Genomic DNA, 10,929 nt, shown 5'->3' on the forward strand with positions numbered 1-10,929 from the left:
ATCTTTTGACAACTATTCAATTCAACGGTGATAAGAAATTCGCAAGTGATATTCAATTCAACGGTGATAAGAAATTCGCAAGAGCTCAAACAGTACCTTGTACACTGGGCCAGAACCACTGGAAGTATCGAAATTCCCGGTCGCAGCTATAAGCTTTTCTAAATTCAAGCTCTCCTGGATTATATTTTTATCCAATAACATCTGCTTCGTAATGTTCAAACGATATATATATATATATATATATATATATATATATATATATATATATATATAAATAACTTGAGACAAAAATGATTTAAAATGATTTCATTTAAAAATAACTCAAAAACGACTCTTTCAAATAAATTTGTTAAAAATTCAACTTTCACTCAATTTCATAACAAATTAATTTGCTATTCAAGTCAAAAGTTATTTTTACTTTTTTATAGTCAAAATTTCAAAAATCGACTTAAATTAATTTATAAAAATTATATCAAACATCACCTTATTCCAAACAAGAAATTATCTGCAAATGCCTATTAAGCAGAAGTGGAAGGTAAACAACTTTGTTCTTACATTAGAAGTTTCTAATAGATAACCACATAAGATCTACAAAAGGGATGAAACAGTGAAATGCATAGCCCACATAAGTTAAACAACTTCTATTGATTGCAGTAGCCCTAGAATTACGCCTCCAATTCAACATTTTCCCCTTCCTGTCTCTCTTTCTGATATCTTTTATGCATGTTCGTCTTCTCCTGCATAGCCCCCTTGTAATATCGATTAATTATTCAGCTTTTTTATATGGCACCTCAGCTTTGTCGCATCTGATAGCTGAAGAGGCTTCAGCAAGAATTCTTGAGCTCCTCCCTCCATGCACCTGTTTAGGTGGAAAATATTTAACAAATCAATGATTTCTTTTCCTCTATGCAAATAAATAGACAGAAGACAAAAAATCAACAGAGATTAAACAAGACTGAAATTGCTGAGTAGGTAATTACTGATTAATTCGTGTAGGGATGTTCTCAGATGACACTACAACCACCGGTATCTCCTTCATGGTAGGTGATTCCTATTTGAGAGAAACCATACAATGTTATCGTTAGTTTAATATACTCAAATTATATATGACATTATTATATTTATATAAATCCATATTTATTATTATTAAAAGTCTTTAATATTCATATAATATTAGATTAATAAATCTAGAATGAAAATAAAGTCCATGGAATAAAAATATAAAGTTGTTATAATTATGAAATTCTCATTGTATCAAAGTATTGTTTTTAAAGTATTCTTAGTCGATGCTCTCTTAATTACTGGACATTCATTAACGTTAGTATATATTATGTTTTTTTTTTTTTTATGAAATGAAGTAGTTATTCTCATAAACTAAGAGATAAAGGATACCTAAAACTAATATGTAGGTGCTTGTCATTAGACATGTTTACTGAACTGACTCGCATAAAAATTCCATAAAAAGAGAACACTTATGTCTATGGAAAGGCTTACGTGAAAGTTGTAGGTTACCGTTTGAGGCCTAATAATTGAATGACTTGTGGCTTATGACAACTCAATTTTTAAAGAATTATTTAAAATAAAAAAGATTAGATATTCAGGTAATAAATTCATAAATAATTTTAGATTTATCTAACAGAATTCTAAGGACTCCCAAAATTTTTTTATATATAGTTTTCACCGTGTATGATATTTGAAAAACCGAACCGTTAAATCAGAAAATACTAAGGAAAGTTATGGTAGTAACTACATCATTGAAGCTGAGTAATATTTACCTTAATTCTTTTCAACAGCTCATAACCTGTCATTCCTGGCATACTATAATCGGTGATGATCATATTCACCTTCAAATCCTGCTAAGAGAAATACCCATGAACAACAAATGATGGAGTTGAATTCATAAAATCAAGAATCAGACCTTCAGTGTATGGTTACTTACACTATGACTGGGATGTTGTCCATCAGCTAAGCCCAAATACTCCAATGCTCTCTTTCCGTTTTCTGCTGTGGTCACTGCAATCATAGGAACCAAATTGTGTATCATAAAAACTTTAGTCAAGTCTCTAAAACTCAAGACTTCTCTCTCCTTGCTAATTAATTGGGATTAATAAAAAAACCATGGATTTGCAATGTTATGAGTTATTTTATAGAGTAGTCTAACCTTTTGCCACCTCTAGCATCCAAACAAATGGATCCCTAACAAAAAACAAATACCAGAAATGACAGGATATTCTTTTCCTTTTCAATTTCCTCAAAGTGATAAAAATAAAAGCACAAGATGTGGGGTCTAGTCCTTGTTAATCTCCACTTTGGTCATGAGTTCTCATACATTTGTCACTGTGGTAACTTTCATGGTGCCATAGCCAACTTATGGCAGTGACAATCATGTTCTCCATTAAATTAACCCTAGCCTGGCCTATTAATGAGAGCCTAGCCAGGTAGTAAACGTTTTTTTATTCCTTCATGTGTTCTATGTTTTTTTCCTTTTGCAAATGATGATATTTACTCTAATTAGACAACATATTATAAAGAACATCATTTTATCAGAAATCATAGTTCTCTTTAATCTTAATCATACAAAACCATGGATAGAAACTAGAGAATTAAGATATAATATTCACCAAAACCCCCATGAAAACAAAGATAAAAGTATGATAAAACATGTTATAGCTAGAAACTCTTCTTTGATTAACAAATTATACCAAATGAGCAAAGTTTCTATGAACAAAGAGAATAATAAATAAAAAGAGGCCAAGATTTTTTTGTTCTTTTCATACCTTTGCATGTAGAGTTGATAAGTAACCTTTCAATGACTTTGCGATCTATCAAACTATCATCAACAGCTAACACATGTGGTTTCTCATCAAAATCAAACTCCATTGATGGTAAGGAAGAAGAAGAGATGGCCATAACTACCTTCAAAGAACACACCACAATGTCTAACCAACTCAACAAAACACAAAAAGAAAAGGAAACTTTGAGGAAAAAAAGAGAAAACTAGCTAGCAAGAAAAGAATGCCAAAAGAAGAACAAACAAGACAAGAAGAAAAACAAGGCAGCAAGGGTAACGTAATGTAATGTGATAATCCTTGTGAAGTCAATACAAGTTATGACTGGGGATACTTATATATCGATTTCCTGACTTAGCAGATAATGAATTTATAGTAAAATATGAAGGATAATAAGAAAAAGTAAAGAATAAAAGGGTGAGGTGAGCTCATTATTATCATTATCAGAGAAGAATAGTAAACAAATCCTAATAAAATCATGAGTCAGAGATAATTGCTAATCTTTTCAGTCTTTGGGATTTGATTGCAGAAGCAGTAAAAGCAAAAGGATACCTTCTTGTTTTTGTTTTTCCCTTTCTTTAAGAGATCTCCATGCTCAAAACCATTGTATATTTTAACACACCTGTACGTACTTCTTATTCCATCTCCACAGAGACAACACATGGTTGTTCAAATATTATTCCTTCCTGCCTTACTTTTAGGGCTTCAGATATGCATTCCATGCATGTCCATTCATTTTTCTTTTACCCCTTCTTTAGAATCTTAATTACACCACCCCACATCACAAAAGTATTAACTTAATTTTAAAAATAAAAGAATATAATAAATCTCTTTAATCACAAGGCCAATCCTTTCAGATTTGTAACCTAGATCTATGTACCACGTAACATAGTACTATATTAGTAACACAATATTAAAATTTTTAGAGTGAGTTGATGACAAATTGTACTGTTGTTGTCTTAGAAAGACGTCTCATTTCTATACATTACCAATTTGCTTGTAAAACTAAGAAGAGAATCTAGTACAGTATGCTGTAAGAAGGAAATATATCTGGGAACATGATTGGGGTAGTGTTTTTAAAACATTTTGAAAAAGAATTTTAATTTGAATTTTTTTTATTATTGGATCATTTTGATATATTAATATTAAAATTAATTTTTTCAAAAAAACATGATACATATATTAATACATTTTAAAATAAAAAATATTTTAAAAAACAACACCAAATTAAATCTCAAATAACCTTAAATAAATAACATGGTAATTAATTGTTAAAGCAATGGATGATGTTGAAAGAATTGTAACTATTTGCAAGGACATTCAGTGTAAGGGTTATGAAAAAACTGAAATTCACAAAAGTGATTTTTGATATATACACATACATACGCTAATATCATTAACTTGTACTTTGTTACAGTGAGATTAATATTTTTTAAATATAAAAAATATTTAGATATTATTAATGATTTTTTAATAGAAAAAAAATTAAATCATGTGGGAATTAATCTGATATGACTCAATCCTCTTCGCAATTCCAAATGCAACCTGGATGACCAATAAAAATATAATTTTATTCAAAATAAATATTTAAAATGATATTTTTTTAATAAATATTGAAACAAAAACATATTTTATTGATTTTGAAAAACCGGTTAACTTTTCAATCTGCATACTAAACCATGAGATCATAATAACCTTGTAGAAAGAAAATCAAAATAAATTACGAGACTCAATTTCTAGCAAACGCAATGTTAAAAAAAAAGTTAGAAAAAAATTAATTAAAAAAGGGAGGAAAACAAATGACCCAAGTCAACCTATCAAATCGCAATCCAGGTCATGAGACCGGGATAACCCAATAAAAAGCAAATTGAAACAAATTACGAGTTCATTTCTCAATCAACTCAATTTTAAAATATGAAATTAAAAAAAACACAAAAAAAAACTCGAATCAATCAGGGTTAACCCGTCATACTCGTGATCCTTGTCATGAAATGAGGATAACCTCATAAAAAACAAACATAAAAAATCATGAAGTCTAGTTCCCGATCAATCCAATATTGAATGATGAATTTGAAAAAAAAAATCAATTAGAAATAGAAAAAAAAAACTATAGTTATTCTAATAACTTCATAAAATATTAATTAAAAAAAATATGAAACTCAATCTCTTATAAACAAAGATGCAATTGATTTTTTTTTTTAAAAAAATCATAGATTATAAAGAAAAAAACAACAAAAAAATGAAGGTAAAAAAAAAAACAATTTTTCCTATGAATAGTAATATGTGAGAAGAGATATAGTAAAAACTCATACTCATTTAGTTTTTTGTTAATATATAATACATAACTTTGGGGTTATTTGAAACAGTGATAAAGACTGTTTTTCAATGTGTTTTTTATTTAAAAATATATTAAAATAATTTTTTTAATTTTTTTTAAACATCAGCACATTAAAAAAATTTAAAAAACATAAAAAAAAAATTAATGGGCAATAATGGCATGGTGATGGGTACCTATCCCTTTCCTTTAATTTAAAATTCTAAAAACATGATAAAAAAATCTCTTTAACTCACCGATTTAAAGTTAGTTAAAAATATTTATAGTTGTAAAAATCAGACCTTTTCTTAAAATTAATTAAGAGTCTTTATAGTTATATAACTCTGACTGTCTTTGTATATGTAAATTTAAAATCTAGTTAGAGTTGAAAAATAAAAAATAAAAAATAAAAAAAGACCTTTAATTCATTTATTTAAAAAAATTCAAAACAATATATATATATATATATATATATATATATATATATATATATATATATATAGCTAACTATCCTGCAATAGCTAACTATCCTGCAACCCCACCTCTAGTTTTGAATTCACGTCAGTTTGGATTCTAAAGAGACTAAGAGACCTCTAAACATACTTTCTACTAGAGAGGCTAACGTGGCCACAAGCGACGTAACAATCAAACTTTATAATTCACTGCTCAACTTAAACAGACAATGACATTTTTGTCTGCATGTGATATTTTCACACATCACTGTACAAAACAATCAATTGCTAGCTTTTGCATTTCCCAATAGTTTTTTTTTTCAAAATAGTACTGTAATGTTTTTGAAAAACGTAGCATAAATTTAAAATTTAATTATAAAATAGTATAATTTAGCAAGTTATAAATGATATATACAATTCTTTTAAAAAACTTTAAAAGCAATTTTAAAATTTAGATTTTAAAAATAAATCAAACTCTATTATTATACAAACTTTATAACACAAGAATAAATGCTTTATTATTATACAAACTCTATAAGTTAAAAGAGTTATACACGTGATTTTATATCTTTGCATTATTTAATTGGTAGTGAATATACTTTATAGTTAATTGATTAATTATATATAACATTAATTTTATTCATGTAAAATATATTAATTATTAATAAAAGTATTTTTTATATATAATATTTAATTATATTTAATTAATAAATTTAAAGTAAAAATAAAGTTTGTAGAACAAAAATATTTTGTAGTTAAAATTATAATTTTTTTTTATAATTATAAGATTGCATGGTGTACCAGTTTCAATAGTTTCCGATAGGGATCCTCGGTTTACATCAAGGTTGTTGTCAAGTATACAACGGGTTTTAGGAACCAGATTGAATCTAAGCACAACTTTGGGTACCAGACAGATTTTATTCAATATATTTTAAAGTTCCACATAAAATTTCAGCTCAATCTGATGGTCGGATTGAAAATTACATCCAATAACATAAAACTAGTCAAATTGTGATTTTTCATCAAATTTCAGAATTTCTCCAAATATTCTAAAATTTTAACCCAAGCTACGACATCATATTAGAAGGTTCCATGCAAATTTTTAGAATTATCTGATAACCCGATCGAGAGTTATGAATTGTTTTTTGTTTTACATGAAACTAGTCAACTTATGATTTTTCACTTGGAGGTTTTACGTTAATAATATCCATATATTAATTCAGAAAATTTTTAGAAATTAACTCAATTAAATCTGTCGCACCCTCGTGAGCGGAGCGCGGCGTCACGACGATCCTCAGTTGATTTCAGGGTAAGTGACCCGGCTAGGCCGGTTGGGTTCAGTCCAACCACATGGGCCGAGCTGGACCCAGCCCCTAAAAAAAATGAGTAATATCGTTGTTTTTTTGTGTATTTATTTTGTGGTTTTTGTATTTTTATATGATAAAAATACAAATCTTGTATTTAAAATACTCGGTTTTCGACGCAATGTGACAAATATACGTATATATATAAAAAAAATGTTTTCATGCATACGACCAATACCCTAACATCTTTTTGAATTTCCTCTTTAAAAAAAAACAAATATTTGAAGTTTCAAAAATGTGTTTTCGCATGGATTTCGTAAACACAACAAAAAATTATTTTCTTGCATTTCTGGATTTTACAACATGTTTGTAAAACTCCAAAGGGTGTTGGCCAATATTCCAAAAATATAAAAATCTTATTTTGGGGAAATCCATTTATTATTCATCGTTAATGTTTGGATAAAGAAATCCTGAATGGATGAATATCCAAAATATTATTGGGAATAACTTGTTATTATTCACTGTTAATATTTGAATAAAGAAACCTTAAGTGGTAAATATCCAAAATAATTTTCTAGGAAAAATAAGTCATCGCACATCCTTGAAAGAAGCCTTGATTATAATTGAGGACATTTCAATTTCTGACTCCACAGTTTACGAGCCGTGAGAGTATGGAACACTAAGGCAAAAATAGGCTTTTAAAGCGCCTTGAATTTCCTTAGATTTCTAAATTTTTGTCCCTCCTCCTTGTGATTTACGAGTCGCAAAACTCTTGAAATACTAAGGGAAAAATGATCTTTTAAAACACATGGAATCTCCTTGAATTTTTATCTTAATAAATTTTATATGAATCAAACACAGATTTCAAGAGATCTATATTGGTTCTCCTTGATACTTTGTAGACATATCTAAGGGTGTGATCCACGTTTACCAAGGGTTATTTTTTTTAAAACTTTCAGCCCAAATCCATTCATCATATCAAAACGTATCCTAGGAAAACACCAATACCATAGCAATTATAAGGCAAACCAAACACCAAGCAACTTACCTTAGGTAGGGCGTACTAGGGGTGCTAATACTTTCCCTTTACGCAACCAGTCTCTTGCCTTAGAATCTCTAAAAGACCAGTTAGGTTTCCTAGTTACCATAATACTAGGTGGTGACTCCTTTATTCACAATAAAACTAAAGACCCCAAAATCAATTGAGGATCGCCGCAACGTCGCGCTTCGCTCGCGAGGGTGCGACAGGATGGCAACTCTACTGGGGACCTTTGGACTAAGCTTGGTAATTGTTTTTTTTATTATGCTATGTGTTGTTTTTTTTTTACTATGAATGGTACTTTGTTTAAAAGCTTTAGCATGCATCTTTACATTCTGTCATACATGATATAGTCATTCATCACTTTATTATTGTTTTTTTTTTTGAGAGCACACAAATTAAATTTTAAGTTACGTGGGGGACTAGCAACTTGCCTTATGACTTGAGTTAAGGTTTAAGTTTGTGTAAACCCCAACTCTTTGCTGAGTGTTTAGACTGATAGTGATTGGTACACGTGCCATCCCACTAACTGCTGAACCCCTATATTGCCTTTACGAGGGTGATCACTAGGACAACAAGAGACCCTATTTAGAGACCAAGTAGTAAACCTACCCAATGTCTCACATAAAGGAAATAGAACCTATCATCAGGATGTATGCTCCATAATATCTTTTTGCATCCAAACAAGCTTAAGCTCAAAGCATCTTGAATCTCAAGACCTTCATTCAAAATCTAGCAAAGGGAGAGATGTTCCAAGATTGGGAGACCCAAGAAGCTCTATTGGTGTTCAAAATTTAATCAACAATGCTTGTTTGATCATGATATTGTGTTGTATGCTTTTTTCACCTTTTTAAATCGAGGTTTCAAATGTTAATTGGATTTTATTCTCTCTTTTTTTTAGCCAAACCTTTCCTTTTAATGAGATCATGCATTTTCAAAAGTTCATCTTTATTTTTTTACTATGCATTTGCACATCACTTTCCACTTTCAGGAACCCTAAAAGTGAATCTTCCAAAACAAAACTAGCACTTTACACTGAGAATGAATGGCCAAACTTTAAAGAATACATAGTTGTTGTAGAAAAGGAAGAATGAGATGAAAATAACATTAGGGGATTCACAAAAAATAATAAGAACAACATGAACAAGCTTGGAAACTCGCTAAAGAGGAATTTGAAACCATAGACGTGGGCAATGGAAAAATCAAGGGAGAGTTGAAGATAGGGACTTTGATCACCCCTAAAGAAAGAGAAAAGTTGATTGCACTACTCCAAGATTATGTAGATTTGTTTTCCTGGTCCTACAAGGATATGTCTGGTTTGTATAGGGTACCACTAGTAGAAGGATGCAAATCGGTTAAGTAAAGGTTGAGAAGGACCAATCTGAATGTCTTGATCAAGGTAAAGACATAAATTGAAAAGCAGTGGAATGCTGGTTTTCTAGAAATAGTCAAGTATTCACAATATATGTCCAATATAGTGGTAGTACCCAAAGAGGAAGATAAAATCAGAGTTTGTGTGGACTTTAGGGACTTAAACTGGACTAGCCCTAAAGACAATTTTCCTCTATCACACCTAGATATGTTGGTTGACAATGCAGCACGTAACTCCATATATTCCTTTATGGATGGATTTTCTGGCTACAATAAGATAAAAATGGCCCAAAAGGATAAGGAGAAGAAACCTTTGTAACACTATGGGGAACTTTTTACTACAAAATCATGCCATTTGGGTTAAAGAACGTTAGGGCCACTTACCAAAGGGCCATGTTGACTTTATTTCACGACATGATGCGTAAAGAGATTGAAGTATATGTGGATGACATGATTGCTAAATCTAAAGAGGGAGAGAATCATGTCCAAATATTGAAGGAATTATTTGAAAGACTATGGAAGTACAAGTTGAGGCTTAACCATGCAAGGCGTTCATTCGGGGTGAAATCTAGGAAGTTATTGGGATTTATGATGAGTGATAAAGGGATAAAAGTGGATCCCAAAAAAGTAAAAGCTATTCAATCTATGCCACCTCCCAAGACTGAGAAGGATATGAGAGTTTTCTTAGGAAGGTTGAATTATATTGCTCGGTTTATATCCCAATTAACCACGACTTATGACCCGATCTTTTGTTTGTTAAGGAAGAAGAACCCTGGAATTTGGAATGAAGAGTGCGAAGAGGCTTTTGACAAATCAAGCAGTACTTGCTGAACCCAACCTTGCTTGTTCCTCCTGTACCAAAAAGGCTATTGATATTGTACCTAACAGTAACTGAAACAATAATGGCATGTGTGCTTGGGCAACACGATGAAACCAGAAGGAAGGAAAGGGTCATTTATTACCTGAGCAAGAAGTTCACGGAATGTGAGTCTAGGTATATTGTGATTGAGAAGTTGTGTTGCGCACTGACATGGGCTACAAAGAGATTACGTCAGTATATGTTGTATCACACTACGTGGTTAATTTTCAAATTAGACCCGTTGAGGTATATTTGTGAAAATTCCTATCTATCGAGCCGAATTGCAAGATAGCAAGTTCTATTGGCTGAGTTTAACGTAGTATATATGATAAGGAAAGTCATGAAAGGGAGTGTTATTGCCGATCACCTGGCTGACCATGCTATGGAAGATTATGAGTCATTAAACTTTAACTTTCCCGATGAAGATGTGCTTGCAATCGAGGAAGGGAAATTAGATGGGTGAACTATGTACTTTGATATAAACGTATGTGGCAATAGAGCTGGTGCAATGATAATCTCTCTTAATAAAAAAGAGTATTTGGTTTTAGCTAAGTTGCAGTTTGGGAGTATGAAGCTTGCATTCTCGTTTTAGAGGTGGCATTGGAGCTGAATATTAGAAAGATAGATGTGTATGGAGACTCGATTTTGATTATTTTCCATATGAAAGGAAAAGGGCAAAACAAGGATGGGAAGTTGAGACCTTACCAAGAATACATGTCTAAATTGGCTAGAGAATTTGAGGAAATAAAGTTCACCCATATAGGAAGGAAATCTTTTTGCTGACGCTTTGGTCACGCTAGC

The 10,929-nt window shown here is 30.7% G+C and overlaps 1 protein-coding gene across 1 annotated transcript; it reads right to left on the reverse strand.

The window, feature by feature from the left end:
* Positions 1–507: 507 nt before the first annotated feature.
* Positions 508–3,329, reverse strand: LOC133706264 (two-component response regulator ARR17-like). Its single transcript, XM_062131762.1, has 5 exons — positions 2,778–3,329; positions 1,940–2,013; positions 1,776–1,853; positions 981–1,051; positions 508–859 (listed from the first exon to the last, which is right to left on the reverse strand). Exons 1-5 carry the CDS (start codon positions 2,908–2,910, stop codon positions 763–765), a joined length of 453 nt encoding a protein of 150 aa, XP_061987746.1. The 5' UTR covers positions 2,911–3,329; the 3' UTR covers positions 508–762.
* Between the last annotated feature and the right edge of the window lie 7,600 nt (positions 3,330–10,929).

This window comes from Populus nigra, chromosome 11 (assembly GCF_951802175.1).
Source record: "Populus nigra chromosome 11, ddPopNigr1.1, whole genome shotgun sequence".
Taxonomy (NCBI): Eukaryota; Viridiplantae; Streptophyta; class Magnoliopsida; order Malpighiales; family Salicaceae; genus Populus; species Populus nigra.

Excerpts from the sequence above, each read along its gene's own strand:
- LOC133706264 (XM_062131762.1), bottom strand. The coding sequence starts at position 2,910 with ATGGCCATCTCTTCTTCTTCCTTACCATCAATGGAGTTTGATTTTGAT. Across the intron at positions 2,014-2,777 it reads TATCAACTCTACATGCAAAG|TGACCACAGCAGAAAACGGA; the intron begins GTATGAAAAGAA and ends CTATGATTGCAG. Across the intron at positions 1,854-1,939 it reads GACAACATCCCAGTCATAGT|GATTTGAAGGTGAATATGAT; the intron begins GTAAGTAACCAT and ends TTCTCTTAGCAG.